The sequence below is a fragment of the Cicer arietinum genome, chromosome 8 (assembly GCF_000331145.2).
Source record: "Cicer arietinum cultivar CDC Frontier isolate Library 1 chromosome 8, Cicar.CDCFrontier_v2.0, whole genome shotgun sequence".
NCBI classification, from domain to species: Eukaryota; Viridiplantae; Streptophyta; class Magnoliopsida; order Fabales; family Fabaceae; genus Cicer; species Cicer arietinum.
The window spans coordinates 23,144,612-23,170,669 of NC_021167.2; the positions used below are offsets into that span (position 1 = coordinate 23,144,612).

The 26,058-nt window shown below is 28.2% G+C and overlaps 2 protein-coding genes across 8 annotated transcripts; both read left to right on the forward strand.

The window, feature by feature from the left end:
* The first annotated feature begins 1,426 nt into the window (after window positions 1-1,426).
* On the forward strand, window positions 1,427-5,530 carry LOC101501561 (alkylated DNA repair protein ALKBH6 homolog). Of its 3 annotated transcripts, none has more exons than XM_004512557.4 (8): window positions 1,427-1,549; window positions 1,681-1,798; window positions 1,897-1,957; window positions 2,991-3,029; window positions 3,600-3,712; window positions 4,258-4,483; window positions 5,036-5,082; window positions 5,173-5,530. In XM_004512557.4, the coding sequence occupies exons 2-8, from the start codon at window positions 1,685-1,687 to the stop codon at window positions 5,350-5,352; spliced, it is 780 nt and encodes a 259-aa protein (XP_004512614.1). In that variant the 5' UTR covers window positions 1,427-1,549; window positions 1,681-1,684; the 3' UTR covers window positions 5,353-5,530. The 3 variants fall into 3 exon arrangements, with proteins under 3 accessions (XP_004512614.1, XP_004512615.1, XP_004512616.1); XM_004512558.4 differs by having other exon boundaries at window positions 1,438-1,544; XM_004512559.4 differs by having other exon boundaries at window positions 1,460-1,585.
* A 5,463-nt stretch (window positions 5,531-10,993) lies between these two features.
* On the forward strand, window positions 10,994-21,557 carry LOC101502307 (histone-lysine N-methyltransferase ASHH3). 5 transcript variants are annotated; one of them, XM_004512561.4, is made up of 14 exons: window positions 10,994-11,091; window positions 12,908-13,005; window positions 13,466-13,592; window positions 14,010-14,118; window positions 14,621-14,720; window positions 15,031-15,109; window positions 15,206-15,377; window positions 15,510-15,590; window positions 15,912-16,038; window positions 19,977-20,004; window positions 20,126-20,210; window positions 20,336-20,381; window positions 20,460-20,559; window positions 21,043-21,557. In XM_004512561.4, the coding sequence occupies exons 2-13, from the start codon at window positions 12,997-12,999 to the stop codon at window positions 20,529-20,531; spliced, it is 1,035 nt and encodes a 344-aa protein (XP_004512618.1). In that variant the 5' UTR covers window positions 10,994-11,091; window positions 12,908-12,996; the 3' UTR covers window positions 20,532-20,559; window positions 21,043-21,557. The 5 variants fall into 5 exon arrangements, with proteins under 5 accessions (XP_004512618.1, XP_012574663.1, XP_012574664.1 ...); XM_012719209.3 differs by having other exon boundaries at window positions 21,049-21,557; XM_012719210.3 differs by having other exon boundaries at window positions 13,478-13,592.
* Window positions 21,558-26,058: the final 4,501 nt, after the last annotated feature.

The window sequence follows — 26,058 nt, forward strand, 5'->3', positions numbered from 1 at the left end:
TTAATAACCTATTATCTTATATAAATACACTCAAGAGCACATGTTAGTCATTAACCACAATCATAATCTCTTAAGTAATTTTGTTATCATTAAAATCATTTGAGAGATTTTGTCTCAACATAAAATAGTCTTGCACCATGCACAATTATTTTTTAGCATTATATCAATGAGTCGATTATTATATAATATTTGATTTATTAATTCAATTGTGGAAATAAGTTTGTGTATGGTGCAAGATTTAACTGATACGTCATATATTGATCTTGAATAAAATATTTAAGAATTATGTGCATAAGCGAGTAACTATTGATGCATTAAATAATATTTATGAGCACTACATTCATAACATTGAAAATTTAATTTTCATTTTTTAATTATTGTAAAAACAAATTTATCTATTTTTAAATGCTATTATTCGTATAACAATAAAATTGATGAATTAGTTCATATATCAACATAATTTATTTTAGTTTACTTTTTCAATTATTAAAATAATTTTTTTTAGACTAAATTAAGTCTCTCAATTTTTATGCTAAAAAATTGATCTTCACTCATTTTTTTTTAAATTATGTTTGTGGTTTTTTTATGTTTTTTCTATTTATTGAATTAGTTATTTATTTATTTTTTTAATTGGTCTTTTATATTATATTTAATTATTAACTTTTAAGTTATATAAAATTACGCATGTAGTTGTAAGTTTGATAATTTTTATAAAATATTAAGATCTAATTCATATATCGTATTGAGTTTGATTGTTTAAGTTAATTTGCAAATGAATGACATTGAATATATAGATAAATATTTATTATTTAGTTTTTAAAGGTTATACATGTGTTTAAGCGACTGTAGAGAAAATTTATAAAGTTTGATAAAATTTTCTATATACTTAATATGAAGACATATTATTGCACAATTTGTTAGAATTTATAATGTTTTGTATGCTTTCAATTGCACTAATTATTATTGAATGTGAAAAAACATAATTTATAAATTAAATAAAATTGAAACTTAAAAATTAGATAGAACAGAAAAGACTCAAATGACCAATAAAAAAATGAGTAAAAAAATCGTAATTTTGTCTATTTTTATATTAAATAAATTTTTAGTCTCTATAAATTTTTCATTTATATTTATTATCTATATTTTTAAATCAATTTATGTGTACTTATAATTTTTGTATTATTTATTGCATATATTTTTAGAACATTATAAAAAAAATTATAACAAAAATTTAAGTTTTTTAAACAAAATATGAACCAAATACTAATTTGTAAGTATCAAACACTTAAAAATTTATATTTTTTTTTTGTTAAAAAATTATAAATTTTTATAAGAATTTTTTTTATAATATACTATATAACTGCAAAAGATCATTTAAAAATTATAAAAATATACATAAATTTCTTAAAAGCATAAACTAAGAAAAGTAAAATAAAAATTTGAAATTAAAAAGAAAGAAAGTTTTTATAATTTAGTTGTAGACTCTGTTCTTCTTGTTCGGTTCAGCCATCGATCCGTCGCTATTCTTTTATCTCTCCGCCGCTGTAAAGTGAACACTCTCTCTCTCTCTCTCTCAAACTCTATTGTAACTTCTAAGTCCTAATATTTATATTTATACACTTTTATTTAATTATTTCAAATTTCATTTCATGACAACATTTCAAAACCTTGATTCTGCAGAGTAATGGAAACTGAATCAAAACAGAAACTAACTAATTTCAAAGTTGGATCTTTGCCAACTCTATTTTACATCCCTGATTTCATCACAGATACTCATCAAACCCTTCTTCTTAACAATGTAATCAATTTACTCTTCAACCAAATGTTTCTTAATTCTTAACTTCACTATTTTTTTCCTTTTTATTTATTTATTTTATTTTTTATGTTTGTTATTAGATTTATGGAGCTCCTTCATCAAAGTGGAAGTTGTTGAAGAATAGAAGGCTTCAAAATTGGGGTATGATTCGTTACTATTACTTTCTCCACCCCCATGCCATACCTCCCCAAACATAGAATATATAGATAAATGGTTCTAAAACAATCAAATCCTTAATTTTTTGGAAGGTTGGTGTTGATAGAAAAGTCAAGAATTTTAAGAAAATAGAAATTAGGAGATAAACTTCCCTTTTATAAGTACTAGCATCTAGATATCTGTCTGTTCGCTTTTCTATTGCGCTAAATTAAATTTGTATTTGTTGTGTTTTTTATATAATTTAAATTTATTTTAAGTTAATTGTGTATTTCAATGTAAGAATTTAAACCTTAAACCGTAGAGGGTTTAGTTCGAAGTAAACTAGGATACACCAAAATAGAGTATTGTATTTATATATGTTATAGAAGATTATGATTCACATGAAATTTCTCTCATAATAGTCTATTTCATATTCACCTTCATGAAAATGTAATATGGACTTTATTGGGTGCCTAAATTCCACATCGAGTAGTATGGGATGTTCCGTGGAGTATGTAAGTGACTTGTTTACTCTCCCTTGATAGCTAGTTTTTAAGAGAGGGTTCCCAAGTGCTTGGATACTTATCAGTTGGTACTAGAGCTGATTGTTGATGGCTCAAATAGGGCTAACTATGAAGTGGCCGAGTAAAGTATCGTAGGGATTTGGGTATTATGGAGAGCATAAGTCCCACATTGCGTAGTATAAGATGCTCGACAGAGTATTTAAGTGGCTTGATTCTTCCTCCTTGATAGCTAGCTTTTAAGAGTGGGTTCCCCAAGTGCTTAAATACTTACCAAAATCTTAGTTGAGATAATGTGGTGGAGCATTCCTCTCTTGCAATATGTCTAAATAACAATGTTTTGGGGCTTGGAGTGGACTTGTTTTTTCCACATCCTTAGGTAATTTGAAAATGCCCATGTTAGGAATATTTATTTATTTTGTAATACCAACCAAACTATTAATGTTACCAAAAGTGATTTGAAAATTTATCCTACTTATTAATGTTGATAAGTTATTTCTGGCCACTTTTTATTGTAGGTGGTGTTGTCCATGAGAAGGGTCTTTTACCTCAAACTTGTAAGCGAGAATACCTTTACTTCTTCTATAATCTGAATATGGTATCTGCATGAAAAGTCGTTATATTGGCTCTATATATGAGAGTATTGTAGCCTTTCCTAGGGGCTTTTAGTTTTGTTTATTCCGGTTTTCCTTGTTGCTGTTTGGGACTTGGCCCCTTTTGGCGCACTTGAAATTGTTACTTCAGCTCCTGTATGCTATGCATAACCTTAATTTTGGACTAAATATCCAAGTTGGTATCTATAATTGTAGCAATGTATCAACTAAGTCCTCTCTATATTGTCAATATTCTAAAATGATCAATGGAATTGCAAATTGTTAACCAAGTTTGTCCCTCTGGCTGGATCTATGATCAAATGCATTTTTGACATTATTCACATAATTTCAAATTTACCTCGATAATACCAAATTAATGTCATTATAGTCCTTGCAAATACCAACGATGGGACGAACCTAATTAACATTTTGTAATTTCATAAAGCAATGTTAAGGACCAAAATGGGTATTTGCTCCTTCAGTTTAATTTAGCGATTTTTTTTTTCTTCTGCTAATATAATATCTCTATTGCAGTGCCTCCATGGTTAACAAATTTCACACAAAAAATATCTGAAGAATCAGGACTATTCCCATCACCAATCAACCATGTTCTCATAAACGAATACCAACCTAACCAAGGCATAATGGTTTGTCCTAAACCTCAACCCCTGCTTCTAGCCATTTCTTTGCTCACTTTTTTTCCCCTTTAGCATTGAAATGTATATTGTTCTCTCTAGCACCGATACCTCTAATGGAAGAGTGAAGACGTGTCCTTGTGTGTCACGCGTGTTGGTGTAGGACAGTGACACAAATCCGACACCTTGATTACATTCAATTAATTATTTTTTTCAAATTATTACTAGTGTCGATATGTTAATCTCAGTGTTGTGTCCGATATCCATGTCAGTAATCGTGCTTCATTGATATTGTTTGACATTTCATTGTTGATTGTTTCTTCTAGTCCTATATGTTTTAATATAGTCACAAGCAAGCTCTAGAGTGCATTTTCATACACAGGTAAACATATAAGTATATTTTTATAATTTAGGTGGGATCTTACGATCCATACTACGATCCTCGAGTTACAATCTTTCATCAACCCTCTCCTGATCTTGTGTAAACTCTCGATTTTTACAAGATTGATGTTGCTACTTGCTAGTTTACAATGAAGGTTGTTTGTTTTATTTTACAGCCACACCAAGATGGACCTTCCTATTTTCCTGTTGTAGCTATTCTATCACTTGGATCTCCTGTTGTCATGGACTTCACACCCCATGCCAGATTAAAATTGGATTCAAAAGATTCAAATGGAGAAATTACTGAGATTGCGAAAGATAAGTGGCTTGATGATCACCGCCCTTTTTCCATTATATTGATGCCTCGCAGTTTACTGATATTCAAGGATCAGGCATACTCAGGTTATTGTTCTCAACTACTACAATAAATCCTTGTATTTGGTAATAAAATAAGAAGGCGTTTGGTAGAGTTTATTTGAACTTATCTTATGGCATAAGCATGTGCGCATTATTAAGAAGAATTTATGAAAATAGCTTATGACACATGTATGTTATTTTAGGATTATTTTCTTAAACTCTTTTAGTTAGTTTATTGTCCAATTTACTATCAATTAATTAATGTGATACTGTTGACCAATTTACAACCATCACTGAGATGATTTGAATTTTATACCTTAAGATTACAAGACCAAACTCTTATCACTGAGCGGACACCTGATGGACTATATTCATAAATGAATTGTTTTCAATGTATATAGAGTTTACGGTCATTCCTTCTGCGATTGCAGAAACAACTTATTCAAAAACTCTTTATGTTAACATCTATTGTATATCCAAATTCATTCCTTCTTCGATTGCAGAAACAACTTATACAAAAACTCCTAAATATTGTAGCTGTAAACTCTTTTGGTCGTACTAAAATTTTATTAATATTCTGCATGTGATTGATTACAGATTACTTGCATGGTATAAAAGATTGTGCAGTACATGGCTATGATGGGGTAAGGCTATAGATACTAAACTTTTATGCCATAAATATTTGATTGCATGATTAATTATTTCTCATGATTCAAACTTTTGTGTTTTTTCAGGCTGTAAATGAAACTGAAGTTTTGAAACACAATGAATCAGATAGACATCTTTTTGGCACAGAGGATGCATTGGAAACAGTAGGAAAAGAAGAGTATAAGAATATATCTAGGACTTCCAATAGAATTTCATTGACTTGTAGATTGGTTCCAAAAGTTCACAAGAATCTGTTTAGGTTTTGAAATTATATATTGAAATTAAAGGAGATAGACTGACAAGGTGAAGTTTACACTATCATCCAACCATGACCATTTCTGGCACATCACATTGTGCAGTTTTTAAATTAATTGTAGTGATCAATTATTATTGGTTGTCGAACAATTTTACATTGATAATACATTTCATTTATTCACTTATATATTTCACATTCCATTTGAATCAAAAGTTAAATTGCCTTACTAAAAAATAATTCAACCGCCACATCTTTTTTAGTTTTCTTTTTCCTTAGATGCAATTCCTCTTTATATTTTTTTTATGCTCTTTTTCCGTAGAATATATTTGTCTATGGTGGTGAAGACGATGCTAGCTTCCAAATCGTCAAGGATGACTTGAGATTATGGTTTGGATTTGTGTTTTGCATAAATGGTGATGGTGTGAATTAGAAAAGTTTTAAATATAAGACAAGTATTGGAAAATTTCATAGTTTAAAAAACTCTAAAACTAAAAAGTTCTTAAAATTTTAGAGGTTTAGTTTTAAAAAAAAAAATTGATTTATTTTTTATTTTTTGAGAAAGAAATTTTTTCTCATAAAAAAAAATATTCCAAAAAAAGTAATTTATAAATTTTTGGGAGAAAAAAATGTTTTAGATATTTTTGAGAATTAAATAAACCTCAATTAATAAAATTGGGTCTACGATTGAACTTTATTGACAACTCTAATCATATTATAGAGATGAGTATATTGTTGCCTCCAATTATTTGGATTATGAAGTTCACTTATGAACTTAGTATTGTTTTTGGTTGTTGACCCAATTGATCACTATTACGATAAAATAGAGTGATCTTGCAAATCTTGAAACTTATATCTCATTAGTAATCCAAACATATATTTATTAGATACTTCTAATTTATTTGAGATATATGATCCAAAAATATACTTAAACACTTCTAATTTATTCGAGAAATCGTCAATAAAAGCCGCAAAGATATACAAAGTACCATTGTTGAAAAATGTTGTAGACTCGTTGATAAACCAATTTGCACAAGTAGAATTTGATGGTAGATAAACACATAATAGGTTTATTCTTGATTTTGTTTAGTGCTATCAACTTGTATTGTATCACTGTGTTTTTAAGAATATATTATATTATATCTGAAGAATTTATTTAGTACTCACTCTATAATGAAAATAAATAAAATAATGTTTGAAAAATTGATGTATATAGTTTAACTTTTAAATTATATACATTAATTTTTTAAATATAATTTTTATTTATATTTCATTTTAGATAATATAATTTATGTTTATATTTAATTTTAGATAGAGTATATCGTTTTACACATGACATAATAAAATTTATAAAATAATTAATTTGTGTAATAGAACATCAGATTTGTAGTTAGATGGAGAGACTCTACTAAAAAAAAATATTATTTTTAGATCTTCATAACTAAATATTATTATTCATAAATATAATAATAATATATTGAAACTATTATATGTGTAGTTTGGTGTTTATATATCACTTATTGTACATATTATATATCAATTGTTTGCATAGATATAACTAATAGAGTAATATTTATAATAGAATGATCCAGAATGAAAATAGACTATATAATACTACGTTACTACTTTAGTTTCATTTTAAATATTAGGTTATTTTAAACAGATCAATGAAATTAATTAATTCCGTTAGATTTCTAAATTATCTTTTTACTTTAATATAGTTGTGTTTATTATTTTTCTTTCTCTAATAATCTTATTGTACTTAGTATTTTATTGTTCTTAACCATTGTTATGTTTAAGAAGAAAAAAATTCGTATCCAGTAAGTATAATATTCTACGAGTTAATTAGTTTTTCACATGTTAAATATTTTAATCAGATTCAATAATATAATAATTAATTAAATCTATATTAAATAACAAATGATCATGTTAATAGAAATTTCTATAACAAAATAAAAGTGATAAATAGTTATAAATAACGAATTATAAAAAAAAAAAAAAAAAAAAAGAACGTTGTTAATATTATATTTGTAAAAGTTAATAAAAAGTCTTATTATCAAGATATTGATATTATTGTCAATGCAAACTATTTCTATGAAAGAACAAAGAATTCTGTTACAAATGGTTTGTATAACTTCCAATGAAAATAACATGTACTTCCGACGATATAATCTTCAAATTGTTTGATATTATTCTTTTTAATGTTATATATTTGACAACTAAAATAAATTAAGATTTTTGTGATATATAAATACAACGATCAAATCATGTACGAAAAGTTTATGAAAATATTAAAAAATAAATAAATATGACTGAATAAATGTAAATAATGATATATAAATACAACGATGACATCATGTAAGAAAAGTTTATGAAAATATTAAAAAATAAATAAATGTGACTGAATAAATCTAAATAATAACAAGGGAGAAATAAGTAGATAAAGTATACAAATTTACGTCATCAATTTTGGGAGAAATTTTTTAATATAGAAACTTAACAACTTTTATATATCAAATCTTAGTTAAAAAAAAAACATGTGGTTTATTGACAAATGTCGATAGTATGATATTAAGTTGGATTAGGTGATATTTTTCATTTCTTCTACTATAAAAAACTGATATTTTTTTAATAAAAACTGTGAATAAATAAATAATAATAAATAATAATATAATTAGTGGGAGAAATAAATAGATATAGTATTAAAAATTATAAAATTGTTATGAAAAAAAAGTTTTTATGTAAAAAAAGATAAAGACCAATCATTTTTTTAATATATGATTAAATAAATAAAAAATTATAATGTAAGTAGTGAGAGAAAAAATAGATACCATATAAAAATAAATTTACAAAATACCATCAATTTGAGAAGAAAAAATTCAATGTAAAAACTTAACAACAACTTTATATATATTATTCAGATTACAATGGTAGGGTAAGTCCACTAAAAAATAAATTCTTTTTTATTTGATAAAAAGGTCTCAAATCTTCTTTAATTTAAAAAAAATGCTTTACATTTTAATATTTTTAAAACTAAAATAGATAAAATTTTATATAAATTAAATAAAATATTTGTTTATTTAAAATATTTAATACTTATAAATAACTAGTAGGGATGACAAAAATATTAGTTATAAATTGAAAAATCGCCAAACAAAAAGTGAGCGTATGAAATATTAGTTATAAAGCGATAAATCACGAGACAAATAGTAAATATATTGTTAACACGAAGTATTGAAGTGGTACAATGTATATAATGTATATGTTTTCTTCTTCAATTAAAATATGAAAATTTTTACATGAGTTCTTTTGCGTTAGAACTGTTGAAATGTCTTATTTCATTTTTAAAAAAATACAGATAAAATATATTTAAAAATATCATTAATTCTACTAAAGAAATTTTATATAGTTATTAAATAAAATATTAATAATTTATATATTAAATTTTAAAAAGATATCGTCTAATAATTTTAGACCTATTTTATAACATGTTGGGCCGGTCCGGAATATAATAAATTATTTTTGTTTTATTATATGTAAAAATATAAATTATGAATATAATAAGTTATTTTTGTTTTATTATATGCAAAAATATAAATTATGAATATTTTTTTTCTTTTTATTTATACGGTTTTTTTTACATGATAAAATTTGACAATCTCACATTTTCATTGAAGCTTTAATCATAGTCTCATCAAAAAAATTGATAATTTATTGTTAAACATAATAAGAAATTCATATACTACACAAAATAATACATAAAAAAAAAAGATTTATTTAATTACAATTTAAATTGTAACTGTCTCATATCATTAAATATTGTTTATAATTAATTAAGTTTTATTCATGAATACTTTTTAATACAATTAAACTATTATATACTTCATGTTTTTCAAAAATTAAATATCAAATTATCAATATAAATATAAACAAACTCATACAATGCGAGGATTGAGAATGGTTTTGTCTTGACTTTGAACATAATCAAGATAATAAATATTTTAATTTTTTTGTTATAAATATTTTATCCTCAACACAAAAAATCTAAAAATATAAATGAAAAAATGAATAAAATTTGGCGAAAAGGGGAAAAAAAATTGGAATAAATAAGGAAATATATATAGTGAGAATAATTCTCTTATATGGAAATAAGTGACATAAATGTATAAGAATTGTCAAGTTATATATAGTATTGTAAAAAATAAAAAAAAATAAACAAACAAAGTTATACACTGAATGGAAAGTTAAAATAATTTTTTTGTTAAATCAACTAAAACTTACATTTTTGTTTGACTTTTTATTACCATTACGAACAATTTCCTTAAAAGTTCAAAAGTTAAACATGATTATTATTATTTTCTTTTTTTTTTTATCTTTTTGCAAATTTTTTTATTTTTTTATCAAATGGCACGACTTCTTTTGGGTTAATTAAAGAAAGGTATTTAGTGATAATTCACTTATACTAAATGAGTGATGTGAATTTTGATATATTATGATACATGAATTGTGAAGTTAAAAATATTATTAGTATAAAATTAATTACAAACAAACCCATACATTGTACGAAGATTTAGAATAGTTTGTTCACGATCAAATTTATATTTTTATGAATATGACAAACGGTTTCTTCTATAAGTTCAAAAGTTAAACAAAAACAAATTTATTTTATTTTTTTGTAAAAATATCTTTTTATCAAATAGCAAAATTTATTTTTTAATTAATTAAGGGAATCTACTCTAATATAAGAATTACTTATGTAAATTTTTTATTTTCAATCATACATGAATCATCATACTAAAAAGGATTTAATGGCCACAATATCACTTAATCATCACAATTAGATTTAGTGACTTTTTTTCATTTTAATTTCACATATAAAATCTCATTTGAATTGCTTTTTATTTTTATTTATTATTATTATTTTTTAAGATTTGTATAAAGACTTTATAAATCGCGTCAACTATCAATATCATTAAATTTTTTATTTTTATAATATCTATCTTTAAAGTAATATTCATTAATAATTACAGGATATTAAGTAATGTTTTTTAGATTCACAGTACAAGACAATTAAACGATTTTTTAATAAAATTCATATAATTTATATAAATGAGATTTATAAAACATGCAATTTTTTAATATAAGATGACCACAATAAATATAGACCGACCAATTATACATAAATAATCACAATTAAAAAGTTATTTAAAAATTATGCAAGTATACTTTTTGTAATATCATTTTATTTTTCTCATAAAATATCCAATAAATCTTAGAATATTTCTTATATTAGTTTGAGACACAATCTACCCACTCCAAATTTTTTATAAAAAAAATTACCTTTTAATTTTTTAATATTTTTATATATATAAAAAATATTCTTGTATTCATCCAAAAACATGTTTTCTTATAAGCATAATTTATAAGTATTATTTATGTAAAAAATTCTACATTGTCAACAGATAAAAATCAATTATGTAAATAATTTTATAAATAATTATAACAAAAATAAAATATTATTATATAATTTTACTGTTGTGATTAGTTGACAGTGTAAAAATTATTTATATTAATAATATATATCAATTAAATTATTTCTTATATTATTATTAATATTTATAAAAAAATAATTAATTAAAAAAAACCCTATTCTTGGGAATTTTGCATTTGAATGTTATCACTTAGAAAACCAAAGGCAGTTTCAATTTTCATTTCATTTCTCTTCAATTCAATTCAACTCCGTTTCTTCCAGGTTTCTCTCTCTTTCTCTTTTCTCTCTCTTCTTTTATTTTTCATATTCCCATTTTACCCCTTTCTCCTTCACTATACTTGTTCTCTTTCTGCAATCAAATCTCCATTTCTATTCTCGCTGATTTCACTCAAATCCTTTTTTTTAATTCTCATCTTTCTGCACTCTACACTCACCGAATCGCTCTTCGGTTTTCTCCAAAAAAAAAATAATTTTTTGACAAACTCTCTCTCTTTTTCTCAGTGTGTGATTTCATTTTTTTTAATGTTTAATTAAATTCATAATTATTAATAATTAATTCATAATTGTGGTTACTCCACTTGTTTTCTCACACTGTGATGTGATTCAGTTCAGTGAAAGAAAACAGCGGGAAACTAAAAGTTTGAATCTTGCCATTGTTTTAATTATTCAATTTATTTATTTATTTAGATATTTCGGTGTTTTTCTCTTGTTTGGGTGAAGAGAAATGTAGAATTTTATGTATGTTTGTTGGATTTGACATTAGTTTCTGTAATTAAATTTTCAGAATTTTGTATCCTATTTTTATTTTATGTATGTTTGAATGTTGAATTTTTTTTATATTATTTTTTTTAAATTCAACATTAAAAAAAATAAAAATAGGAACGTTGAATTTTATTTTATTTTCTATTGTTTGTGTGAAGGGAAATTTAGAATTTTATGTATGTATGTATGTTGGATTTCACATTAGTTTCTGTCATTAAATTTTCAGAATTTTTTATCCTATTTTATTTCATGTATGTTTGAATGTTGAATTTTATTTTCTTCTCTTTGGGGGATTTTCTGTTGTTCAATTGAAGAGAAATGTAGAATTTTATGTATGTTGGATTTCACATTAGTTTCTCATTAAATTTTCACAATTTTGTATATCTTATTTTATTTTACTTTCATACAAAGAGATGGTGAGAATGTTGGGCTTTAAAGGGAGAAATATAGTTGGTTGTTTTATTTTATTTTTGTTGGAAATTGGGAGTATATTTATAATTTATAAGGAAATTGTACAGAAATCGTTTGAAACATTTATGGTGGAAGATTCCGAAAGTGTAATAGATCGATTATCCAGAATGTAGGAAGGAAAAGGTGTTAATAGATAGGAAGCTGGGGATAAAGAAGTGTGAATTGGTGGAATTAATGGATGGTAGGCAGAGACACGCATATTGGGAATTTTGTTATAACAAGAATAATTTGTTTTGAAAATTGAGAGAATAATGAGATTTCAGGAAATTAAACCCTGTAGGGTCTGTGTACAGTTTTTCTATGCAGGCACTTGTTTCTGCATTCATAATTGCAAAATTGATTAATTAACAGATAAAAAGTGGTTAATGGAAGTTATAAATAATCGGCAGTTATAAATAGTTTTAAAGAAGTGAGATAAGATGATGGCTTAGACTTGATATCAGTTTAACTATATACTGTCACTTTAAATTTTTAAATGAACGAATTTATGCGATACTAACAGTTCCCTTATTGATGAAAATGAAATTGTTGAAATAGAACATACATTTTGGCTTTGCAATTTGCTTATATGTTTGTAGATATAGGTAGATAGGTTTTATACGTTTTTAAAATCCTCTTTAAATTGAGCAATCCATTTTAGATTAATGTCTTTGAGTAATTGAACATCATTCCTCTGCTAAGCATGTCTCATTTCTGTCTTGTTGCACAAGAAAAATAATTCATGCATATATCTCAACGAGGATGCTAACTTTGTTTTATTGAATTTGAAACTTCAATATTAATTTGGCTTTTCATTTGATGATTTCATTACTTAAAAGCTGACAAATTGTTCTTTATGCTGTAGGCAATACCTTTGAAGGAAGCAAGTCTTGTGTGTAGATTTCAACAGCCAATTTATAGCATAGGAATATTGAGTCGGATTCCTTGCTAGTCATGAAAAAGGTTGTTTAATGTTGTCTTTGGTTTGTTCTTCTCTTAAATTTTTTATAATCTAATTAGGTAGCAATATTGGATTTCTTTGCCAGAGCTTATTTGAATTATATTATATTATTCCACTGGCACAATTCTTAATAATTAGTCAACCAGAATTTCCTAATAATAATTTCCGACCGTATGTATGTATGTAAGTATCAAAGTACGTATGATGTACGCATGTATATTTCTATGCTGTTGTATCCTGTTAAGTTTGTCTTTTTAATTGAGATGGTTTTTCTAATGAAACAGTGTATATTGGTTCTGATAGGGTTTCTTTATATGAATTTATGTCTGTTTTGTGCTTATGAGACTTATACACCTTTGTCACTGTGCTTGCTTATGACAATTTCGATTAGGCAATGATAATTTATTTTTTAAAATTTTGTTTGAGGTGTTAAGTGAGTTCCTTTGCTTCTCTGTTTAACAGAATTCTGAACAGGATCGCTTTGGATCTGTATTCAACAAGCTGTTGAGTGAACTTGGGGAACCTGTTGACTTTGAACTTCCAGAATGGATTAAGACGAGGACAACGCAGTACACTCATATAAAGCGCAGTATCCTCTATAAATGTTCATTAGATTTTTCACAATAACTGTTTATATCTTGATGTTTACAGTATTGCCCATGCTTTTTATGAGTGTCTGTCTACTTTGGCAAAGCTAATATGCGATCTTCAGTTGTTTTTGATTTCCTTGTTTGTTTTGCTATTCGATCCTGTTCCACTCAGTGTTGTCAAATAGTGGATAAAGCGGCGTTGTAGGGCATCGGAATTTGAACAAATCTCTATTATTCCATGATACGCTGATTAGTACAACGTGTTGTCAAATAGTAGCTATATCACTGTATCATAGCGGAACTCGAGCAAACTGCAATTTTCGGTGATCTGCAATTGACAACACTGTTTAGGCTTAGTTTGTCTGTTTACTTATAGTTTCAGATCACCATTTTGTTGATTCTTATTAAAGTTTAAGATATATATCTCACTAAGAAGGCCAAGAAAAAGTTTGATGATGGCATATTCTGTTCCTGCACATCTTCACCTGGATCTACTGGTGTATGTGGTAGAGATTGCCACTGTGCGTAAGTGACTAAGTATTCCTTCTCTATGTACTCAATGACGTTTTTCATGTGTTTGCAAGCATTCCGGTACATGCCTACTCCGTTGTGAAGTAATGTTTTTGAATCTACCTCGTGTTCTTTGGTTTCAAGTATAGTGTTTGTGATTTAATCGAATATGTATTATTACGTTGAGTTGGGATATAGCTTAAGCATGATAACTCTAATATTAGTATAAGATATCATCATCATAATAATATCATAACAAAGATACACACAGAACTGGTCAGTGTAATACTTGGACATTGTTACACCTATTATATATTATATATATAAACTTTAAAAAGAATGTATTATTTTCCCCTCCAACCATTGAATAATAGACTATTTGTCAGTGCACCTCGTATGGACTTGGTTTGTTTTATTTGCTCACTGTCTCTGCTTTTTTATTTTATGTTACCAATGCAGCAAGAGTATGAACTTAAATCTGCAATCATATTATTCATTATGCTCACTGTCCCTATAGGATGCTTCTGTCTGGCTGTTCTTCAGCCTGCAAATGTGGGATCTCGTGTCTCAACAAAGCTTTTCAGCATCGTCCTGTGAAAAAGCTGAAATTGATTAAGGTACAAACTTTTGGATCAGGATATTTTCTTTTAGGGGTTTGTTATGCGTGTGTATATATATATGTACTTGGTTACAGAGGTAAATCCATAATTTTAAAAATTGATATTTATAATTATATCTGAATTCACTTTCCTGTCTTTTCCCTGTCATCTACCACTTCTCTATCATCCCAATACCTCCACCTTATTTTTCTGCACATAGATATATGAGTGTTCATGTAGCTTAGATTATTTGTATTGCATATAATCACTCTATTTCCTCTCGTGATGTTCACACTTGACATAATGAGTTGTAATATATTGCTTGTAGACTGAGAAATGTGGTTTTGGAATTGTGGCGGATGAAGATATCAAGGTTGGGGAGTTTGTCATTGAATATGTTGGTGAAGGTGATGATTAACTGTTTTAATGATCAACATTTGTAGAAGAATGGTTCTATTATTTTAAAACCTACTTATGGATGTTATTGCTACCTCTTTCTACAGTCATCGATGATACAACATGCGAACAGAGGCTTTGGAATATGAAAGATCGTGGGGAAACAAACTTTTACTTGTGTGAAATCAATCGAGATATGGTGATAGATGCAACATACAAGGGAAACAAATCAAGATATATCAATCATAGTTGCTGCCCAAATACTGAGATGCAGAAATGGTTTACTTTTAATTGTTTTATTCGCATGGTCATTTAGTACTATTTTGTATTTTATCCGACATTATATGATAGAATAGTTAGGCTCACATCATCTAACAATTCTTTTTTCTTTTATTTGTTTTCCATCTGAAGGATAATTGATACTGAAACAAGAATTGGCATATTTGCTACTCATGACATTCAGAAGGGCGAGCATCTGACTTATGATTACCAGTATGAGCACTTTCTTTGATTACACTCTTTTTAGTTGAAGTCTCTTCTATTGAAAAGTTTTGGTGTCTGGAATGATGCTAGTATGACTGTTGCATTGTCGTCAAATAGCAGGCCTAAAGCGCTATAGCATAGCAGAATTTGAACTAATCACTATTCTGCGATATACTATTTAATACAAAGTGTTGTTAAATAGATGCTATAATGGAACTATAGTGCTGTAAAGCAGTGGAATTCGAACAAATTGCTCTTTACTCGATCCGCGGTTGACAACACTGCAATATTGTAGAGATGGTGGATTCTAAGTTTCTAACTGCGTTGCAGGTTTGTTCAATTTGGTGCAGACCAAGATTGCCACTGTGGTGCTGTTCAGTGTAGGCGTAAGCTGGGTGCTCGACCTACTAAGCCTAAAACGTCTTCCGATGCTGCATTAAAATTAGTTGCATATCAGGTGGCTCCATCTTCTTCTTTTAAATAGCCATTTTATCTTGGAGTAGATATGTCTCTAACTCTCCATGACTTTTCAATACTAATAAAGTGCTAAACCAAACTGAATTTTAGCATCTTTCTATTATTTTATAGCTTTTTTGTGAGCTAATGCTTTTGAATTGGTTGAATAAATATACGTTGTCAAACTTTCATTAGACTTGTGATTAGGATATATGTTCTCCCATATGTGCTGATTGATTTGTTCAGTATTGTCGACAATGGTTGGAAATATATTAAAGATTTAAAGTTATACTATGTCATCATAAAAAGATATTGCTGAAGTAAGTGAAGACTGAAGACAAAATAAAAACCTATTGTCTAAAATATATTTCCATAGCCAGTGACTATGATCTTTGTAACTTTTTTAATATCATAATTCTGGTGTGATAAGATTGCTGTAGTCACTGTGAATTCTAACAATCAGATACAAAGATTTGCTTGTATTTTTGCTTTGATTTGTAAAATCCTTATTTGGACTGCTAAATGAGAGGGGAGGGAGTCTATTGGTTATTGCTGACCACCTATATCAAAATCATTCAACCCAAAAAAGGTGAATTAATCATTGTCCCCCCCACCCCCATCATATACCTATCTTTTAGGTATGTGTTTGTGTTTTGCATGTGTATCAATTCCCTTCTTTTATTGGGAGAGTTATTTTTGCCTATTTGTATTTCCGTTGCCAATGAGTTTCACGAATTATGAGAACATCGATGTTCGTGAAATTCTGATGGAAATGAAATGCAAGGAGCAGCAATGCTAACACGCCCTTACTAGGTTCAGCATTAGGCAGTGTATTCCATGTTGGTTCAGTGTTTATACTTAAAAAATAACTTCTTCACCAAATAACAACTAAAAATAGTTGGGAAGTGAAAATTCGCCATTATCTTCTAGAATACTAACAGTGATTGCGAAGTCAAATTCAAAACTATGGTGCTTACAATTAGGTTCCAGAGTAAGATATGGTGTTTTTTACACTATTTTTTCCTCTAGTTAAAATTGGGCTTAATGGGTGAGCAATATCATATGTTTGAAACAATAGTGTAAGCTTTATAAAATTTGATAATTGGTGCTAAATTACTTAAAGTGGACTAAAAATGCTTGAAAACTATCAAATATTACTTTAAAGTTATATCTGTTAGACTTGCAGTTCAGAGGCTGAACCTTGTCACGATGGTAAGGTTGTTCTGTTGTGACCTTGAGATGTGGTCACAAGTTCTATTCACGATGAGTTCTTGTCACGAAAACCACCTCTTCGCTTACAGGGTACAAGGTTGTACATCGGCCAATGTTGGTTCAACACATTAGAACATTTACCCTTTTAGCACCTTGCAGTGGTGGGAGCCTTGTGTACTAAACCATCCTTTTCTTTTTACCTTCGTCGATGATGGAAATACACCATAGAACATTTAAGTTCTGATAAAAACATGTTGAAGTTATAGAGTTTAATGATTTAGGATAGTTGGAGTAAAAGGAATAGTACTGTTATTATACAACACAACATAAATCTTCATTACTAAAATAGACTCTGAATCTTAATTAAATAAGGAATAAATCATAATATACTAGGAAACATGAAAACTAATCTGAATAGATAATATAAGATACTCTAAATTAGGCGATAGTTTTCATTTATTAATAGCCTTCATCAAGCTAAAGCTTGCTAAGCTTCAGTCTTGTTACAGATATACCTTTGAAAAAATGTAAAAGAAAAGAAGGTAATTTGAGATTGGATGCTGGTGAGCCCCTATCACATTTCGGAAAAATGATATGGCTAGAGGCTGCATTTGTTTAAAAAGTTAAGGTCGTATTCCTTCTGGCGAAAAAGATGAGATAAACTGCAGCTATGACACAATTCGGGTCAGATTTCAGCTGGAATAGCTGGATCTGAGTGCTTCTTGGATAGCCAAAGCAAGACTATTTCTCTGGATGAGCTGGTGTCAAACTGCATTTTTGAGATCGTTGGGGATTTGAGACAAGTTGTGGTCAGCTGGCAGAAATCCCAATGTTAAAGATAACTTGAGCGAGAATTTAAGAAGAGCGTAACTGTATCTTATGCTCAACCAACGAGAATAAAAATATTGCGGAGATATTGATATTGTTATATGAGTTCTAGATTTTAGAGAATTCATCTACAAAATAATGATAAGAGGGGTTACAATAGATGGTACTGTGTTGATACCATGTTGAAGGTGGGGTATAGTCTTGTAGGTATGAAGGAAGAAAAGGAATACTCAAATTAATTATTATATTAATATTGATATAATGTGAATAATGATATGTTGTTATTACAGAAGATAGGACACTATAATTTACTAAAACTTGACTCCTAATCTTAATTAAAATTAAATAAGGAAACAAATCATGATATATAAGGAAATATGGAAAGCCAATCCTAATCTATACGATCTTTCGAGATCCCTATTATTTCACCCACATTAGATGCCCAATCCTGAGCATGAGGGAGTGAGTCGATAGGCCCACATCAAAAAGAGATGTGACCTAGATTTCAAGTTTTAGCACATCGAGCCCACAGGACGGCATATCCATTTACCACCAGCATCTAGAATTTGGGCCTAACTCAGTCCTACAAAACTAGTTTTAAAATGAAGAATGTCCAAACCTTATAAATACTACTTGTGTCATATCTCTAGTCGGTGTGGGACTCTCAGTACGTTCAAAATATTAAAAGATATTTTTCATATTATTCTAATATTTTAGAAAATTTAATTACTCTTCTATAATTGTATCTTGTATTTCCCCAATATACTATTGGAAATTGCTGAATGTTACGACAATCAGTTCTATGAAACCAACGAAATGCAGTGTTTGGCCTGTTATTACTATTTTATCTATTACTATCTATTATTTGTACTTTATTTTACCAATGAACCCTTGTATGGTTAGTTTTGTTCTCTTTTCGTCAAATTTCGTGAGCGAGTCATTTGCACTATATAGCAGGACTATGCTATTTAATGTTGCTCAAAATGCATACCAGTGTTGTCAATGAGATGGCGAGTTATGGCAGCCCACCATAAATCCACCATAATGCCCTGTTGCTGGCTTTAACAAAACAGTAGGTTAATACGCATTGCAGCCTATTCGGCTGGTACGGGATCCACCACGCCATCAGAACATGGATCTGCGGTGGAGGACTTTTGATGACACTGGTGCACATTTGCTTGGGCTGACCCTCCTAAGAACCTAATTATGAAGAAATGGGAGCACTGATTATTAAACTCCTGTTCATATTTGCTTTGATACATTTGCAAAGACCCCGCTCCTAATTTGCTTTGATACATTTGCAAAGACCCAACTCCTAATAGCCTGAGTTATTACGTGATGGTCCGTGAGCGATTTTATATCAATGTCGAATAGAAAAATTGAAATGACAAGTGGTCAGGGTGGGTAAAAACAACGGCACTTTCTGTAACACATCAATTGCCGGCACGATGCTTTGGAAGATAGCTCAGGAAGATATCTGAGATAATTAACATTGCTCTGGTTGTGATTGTGACAGCTAAGGTTGTGCTTGCTGTATTATTGGTAATGAGGCAAGAGCTCTGCTCTGGGATATCAAAGAAAAAGCATGATTGGTTTGGGATTTTTAGGGCTCTAATATTTAGGATAATTACTGATTTGAAAATATATTAAAGGTAAAATAAAACATAGAATGATTCTCTAGAGTGGAATTTGAGATGCACAACTTTCCCTTTTTGATGATGCTACTAGACTTTCTATCCTCTCATTCGTCTTTCCCGTTCTCGTTAGCTCAGTCACTGTTATTGAATTTAGTTATGTACATGTATATTATTCAATTTATTTATTATTTATTTACAATAATTTATTTATAATTAACTGCCTTGTTGACTAAATTTGGGGCTTTTTTTTTTCTCCGGATAGGTTTGTCAGAATGGAGGCTTGCAAATTGGTAAGCTTGTTTCTTTATTTTGTTCGTTACATATAAAACTATTTGATTTATTTGCTATATTCATTTTATTTTTGTCTTCTACACTGAAAATTTCATTTTTCTGTTGTTCTTGGTTTTACAGGAAGTTCAAGGGTTGTTGACCAATCAAAATGTTTACACAATTGCATTGATGAAGTTATTATGATAAAAAAACATGGAAATGTGAGGTATAATAAGATTGTCTTTTTGAATTGTGATATTATCCTTGTGAAGTTTGTGAAAGTACTATCCTTAATTTCATGTTATAACTGAAGTTGAATTTAATCTTTTTTAATTAATTATAATGATACAGATTTGGGATTATTAAGTGGTTTGATGAATTTTCACGAAAACACAAGGTAAGAGATTATTTGGTCAGATTTTGACAATTTAGATTGAAATTGTGATTAAATATGAATATTCATTTACTTTTTCAGATCATGTTTGAGGATGGTTGTGTTGAAATTTGTGACATGTCAAAAGAAGATTGGGAACTAGTGAGATTGTGATGCAACTATTAGAAAGGATCACTTCCCTGTGAGTATTTCTTTTGCATCTATCTGTATAACCTTGTTAAATATTAGTACCACCATTCCCGTTTAAGTTTGTTTTTTGTTTTACAGTAAGTGTTGTTTACGGTTGTTTTACACAAATAAAGGAAATGATTTTTTTATTGATTTAGTTGAAATTAATTGTCTTTTTCCTACCTTTGACTATTTATTATAATATTGCACCTATTTCTCTTCCAGCGATACATATAAAGATATTATTGACAAAATAATTGTTAATCTTGCTTTGAACTTTGAAAACGACAATTAAATTAGAACATAATTCTTCTAAAAAAGCGACGATTAAAAAGGAACTGAGGAAGTATATCTAAACAGATGTCTCTCTAAATTGTTCTATTGCCTCTCCTGTTGTTACATATGTTACCAAGCATAGCCTTAATTATTTGTTGATATTATCAAGTATTGGAAAATTATAGAGGAACAAGATTGCTAATTACTGTGTTGTTCATAGCTGCAGGTGAAGGAAGTGAAAATTGGAGACATTATTCTTTCATTGCATGTGCATAATTCTTGTACTACTAATATCAAACAGAATATGAAGAGGGATAGGTCAACCCAAGTCTTACAGATTGAAATTTGAAAGTGATAATAAGTTGTTTTTTTTATGTTTTTCTCACAAACTGTATCTGTTAGCCTAAAAGATTGCTGTTCAAAGCATTGGAAGTATAATCCTTGTATTCTATGCAAATCCTGATTGTACTTTATTCAATGCAGGGGATTTTGCAATTGAGAAATGATTTGTGGACATCTAATTGTGATGTCCGACACCGTATAACGATACGGATTTGAATTGTAGTAATTTTTTCTCTCACTTAGTCAAATCTGCTTGTATTTTATACGATATCGGCATATGGTGTCCCAAATCTGATGTCCCAATAACGCTACTCTTTGCAATTGTTGTATCAAGTGTATTATTTCTTTTATACATTTTTTAGTATAAGGAATTCAAAATTTACCATTTTTTTAGTATAAGGAATTCAAAACATTGTGATGAATTTGGGGTTCCTATTTATATTCAACATTTACACTAAAGCCAGGTCAATGGCATAGCTTTTGAAATGAATGGATGTTATTATTTAGATATTAGTTATTTTGGTGCTTGTACTGGGTTTGTATTTGGTTTTTGTACAAGGTAGCTACTGAAAAATTCATTCTTTCAATCCAAAGATTCATTTGAATGGTTCCCTTCTCTTTGATGAGATGTTCTTTCATACACATTAATCTAAGATTGAATTTTTGTTCACGTGCATTCTAGAAAATAGGAGATGCATTATCCTAGTAAACTAGTTTTACATTGAATCTATGGAGAATTATATGTTATGTTAAACCATCCACTTTTCTAAGGATGTTTTGAAATTGATGGTGTAACATGATAAAATGGTTGTTTTTCATTGGATGATAATAATATATGTAGGGAGTATATCAAATGAGAGAGTGAGATATTTAAATTTTGATCATACAACCATATATGGATAGTCATACCCACGTTATTAAAGTGATACATAATTATTTTAAAAAGTCATATAACTTTTTCTTCTAATCTTAGTAATTCATGTATGGTTGTATGGTCAATTTAATTCTCTCACCATTTCATTGTAAAACTCATCTCATTTGATATGCTCTCTATCTATATATATTATAACACTCAAAAGTAATAAAGGTGGCATCATGGCCTTATGCCACTTGAAGTAAAATTACAAAAAGAATTGACTGAAGTGTTACATAAAGAGGAGTTATTGTTGACAATGATTACTACCTATCATTTGTTGATGAATGATAATGTGAATATAGTTAGTAATTGAAGGTAAAATGTTTCATTTGGCTTGTTTGTCATGGATAGTTAATTACAAATCAACCTAAATTTTTCATGCACATAGGAGATCTTTATTTTAACAGATGTAGTATGGAAGTCAAGGACGGACTATTACAAATATTTGGCCAATTGCTAATTTTTAAGGACAGTGTAGCTTTCTTGTAGATTTTATGGAGTCGTAGTATCCATTCATCCTTAACAAATAAATGTGACTACAACAAAGTGAACATTAACAAAGGTCCAATAGTTTGAAAAGTTGAAGGAGATATCCTACATGCTCACTTAATAAGACATACATATATCATAATCTCCTTGGAATAATGAAGCAATTTTATCCACTTATAACAAGGTCCATTTCTTATCCTATACTTATGTGAAATGTTTTCCTACATGCTCACTTACTAAGAGCTACTAAAGGCCTCAATACCATGCATTCACACTATTATAAATGGGACTTCAACAAATGACCTCAAACAATGTAGTTGGGTCTTATTAACATACCTTGTTTTTTTGGTAACAACATTTGCTTGAAGTTTATATTTTTATTTATTGTGCATCAGGTGACAACAAGAATCATCCCTTAAGGGCCCTTAAAGACAAGGGAGCATAAAAGTTGTGTTCAAACAGAACTCATATTACTATCCAAAAGGAGTCATTAAGGCCTCCATAATCAACACAAATGGTATAATACTTGTTGAAGTTGTAGTATTTTAGAGTAAAGGAAGAGAGAAAATAATAGGAACTTGAATATTATTGATAATATAATATAGATATATAGACTCAATCTTAAGTAAGAAACAAATCATAATAATAATGAGAGATATTCTAAAGTATCTCTATGATTATAAATTGATTCTAGAAAATAACTCAAGATAGTCTAATATAATATAATATAAAAGATATTATAAAATATTTTCTAATATTTTAACATTCTCACCCAAGCTAAAGCTTTAGCTTGTTAGAAGAAAACAATGTATTGTTCTACAAAACAATAAATATAGATGAAAATGCAACTCGGGGATGTAGGTGAAGTAAGAAAGAATTGTTATAAATATAGCTTAGTTAGATAGCTGGAATAATCATCAAAGCTTGAGAGAGAAATTTGTGGCAAGCAACTGACAAAGCATGATTCATCCTTCTAAAAATTGAATTTAGAAGCTTCAAACCAATAAAACGATAGACCCAAAATATTTAAACTTGAAATAATAATTGCTTCAAAGAGAGAGAGGCAAGACGCATTCATATAAGACGAAGACAATCACATGTTAGTGCATTTGAATGCAGAGAACGCTGAAGGGAAAAAGAAGCATCGAATGAGGCACGTTGAATGTGCACGACTTGATTGGAACACCACATAAATGTCGATTGACAAAGTGAATGACGAAAAAAAAATTATGAACACATTGAAAGGATGACATGACAAAGAATTTGAAGACATGTCGAAATAATGACCCAACGATATTAGAACCGTCGGAGAGACAATAATCTTAAACCAAAGAGAGAGAAAGTGTTGTTTGTATTGTAGTGGGTGTAACTAGAATATGAGAGAAGATTCAAAATCAGGAGGCCAAGGTGAGTTCAACAAGATTGGCCACGTCTAAAATGACTTTCGAACGCATGGTGAAAGGAAACTGTGTGTGGATTAGACTCTCGAATGAAGAGATGACACATGTGATAGTGTTTAGTGACACGCTTTGGAGTGTGGGCCGTTCTAGAAGAGGTGAAGTTGATGAAGTGGTCGTTTGCCATAAAAGCCACTCGAAACTAGGGCGACGACAATAATAATAGCGGATCTAGACGAAAAAATGTTGAAATGAGTGCCAAAAAGGGTTGACAAAAACAAATAATGGTTGTTATGAGGCTCACTGAAAAAAGATACAAAAGTGTTGGAAAAGTACGAAAACTCACCATGAGATATCAAAAAAGTGAAAACTAAGATTACATTCTAAAAACTTACGAGATTGGACAGTGGTGAGACAGTTCAAGGTGGATCGTAATAAGCTATAGATACCATATTGAAATTGTGAGATTTCAGAGAAAATGAAGAGAGAAAATAATAAGAGTTTGAATATTATTGATAATAGTTTTATGCTAACTTGATTTAAAAGACTCAATATTAATCTCTATTTATAGAGATACATAGACTCAATCCTAAATAAAGAACAAATAATAATAATAATGAGAGATACTATAAAATATCTCTACGATTATAAATTGATTATAGAAAATAATTTAATATATTCTAATATAATATAAAAGATATTTTTTTAATATTTTAACAATATTAAAACATTGATACATTTTTACCTTTTGTGTTGCTTGCAACAAGGACAACACTCATTAAATAATGCAAAACCATATTCCCCACCTAGCTCTTAAGCTTGGATGAGAAGACCTTTGCACTTTACTAGATCTAGGTTCCTGCCTAGCTCTTAAGCTCGGATAAGAGAACCTCAAAACTTCATCAGGTTGATCTCAAAGATTTAACGAGGTGTTATCATGCTTACATTGCCATATTATTCTTTGTACCAAAAATCAAGCTCACATCCAGCTTTCTACACTAACTTGAACATTAAAATGTTCGTATGTACATCCCATCATTGGGAGCTATTTTTGGCATGGATTTCGGTCAAATGCCACCATCGATGAAGTATTTTCTTCCATCGATTCTAGGTCACCATAAGTTTCTCTCTAAATAATCTAAATTTTAAACGAAACAATAAATTTATGGTATTACTCATAGTCTAAATTAAAATGGTGGTGTAGTCAATGTTAATTGAGTAGAATAAAAAAGGAAAAACAAATGTTAATGTAACAAACATCAACATAATTGTTTTTTCTCTTATTTTTATAATAATTTTTACATTGTCAAGGTAAAACTTTTTACACAATCAATCAATCAAAAACTATAATCGATGTGATTTTTAAGTTATATATAAAAATAGTCAATTTTTTAGAACATTTAAAATTAGCTAATTGTGTAAAAATTTGTCACACTATTAATATATATAAATCAAATCTTTTTTTTTTAATCAATCCCAATCAAATTAATCAATTGATTAGTATGTATGAGTAAAAACATCAATTAGTATATAAAGACCTTAAGAGTCTGTATCATATCATATATCAATTTAGTATTTGATGAACAAACATAATATAATAAGTTAATTTTGAACACTATTACATATTGTCTCGCTGGATAAAATTCTTATCTTCAATATAAACTAGGTTTAAAAACACCAAAATAAAATAAAAACAATAATTTATTCTATTATCCTTATTAAATATAATTGAAAGTATACAAAATTAAAAAACAATAATTTGAAATTAAATTTAAAAGTAAAATATTAATAATTGATTTTAAAAATATGTATGATTTTATCACAAGAGTAATTTTATCATTTTATATAATCTAATATATTATTATTCAAAATTGTAAAAATATGAATATTAATTAAATTTTTAAAATAATTATTTTTTTACGAAGGTACTTTTTTTATTTATACATAATATATATCATACCTTTATTTAAACGAAATAGAATATTATTTTGTTATTATTATCTTTTTCAAAATTTGAAAATATTTATTTAGTAGTGGCAATTAGTTTTTTTAATATTAAATTATTTCATTGTTTATTTATTTATTTTTAATA

Coding starts and splice junctions, on each gene's coding strand:
- LOC101501561 (XM_004512557.4), top strand. CDS start 1,685: ATGGAAACTGAATCAAAACAGAAACTAACTAATTTCAAAGTTGGATCT. Junction 1,799..1,896: donor AAACCCTTCTTCTTAACAAT/GTAATCAATTTA, acceptor GTTTGTTATTAG/ATTTATGGAGCTCCTTCATC. Junction 3,713..4,257: donor AACCTAACCAAGGCATAATG/GTTTGTCCTAAA, acceptor TTTATTTTACAG/CCACACCAAGATGGACCTTC.
- LOC101502307 (XM_004512561.4), top strand. Junction 14,119..14,620: donor GGTAGAGATTGCCACTGTGC/GTAAGTGACTAA, acceptor CTGTCCCTATAG/GATGCTTCTGTCTGGCTGTT. Junction 15,378..15,509: donor AATACTGAGATGCAGAAATG/GTTTACTTTTAA, acceptor TTCCATCTGAAG/GATAATTGATACTGAAACAA.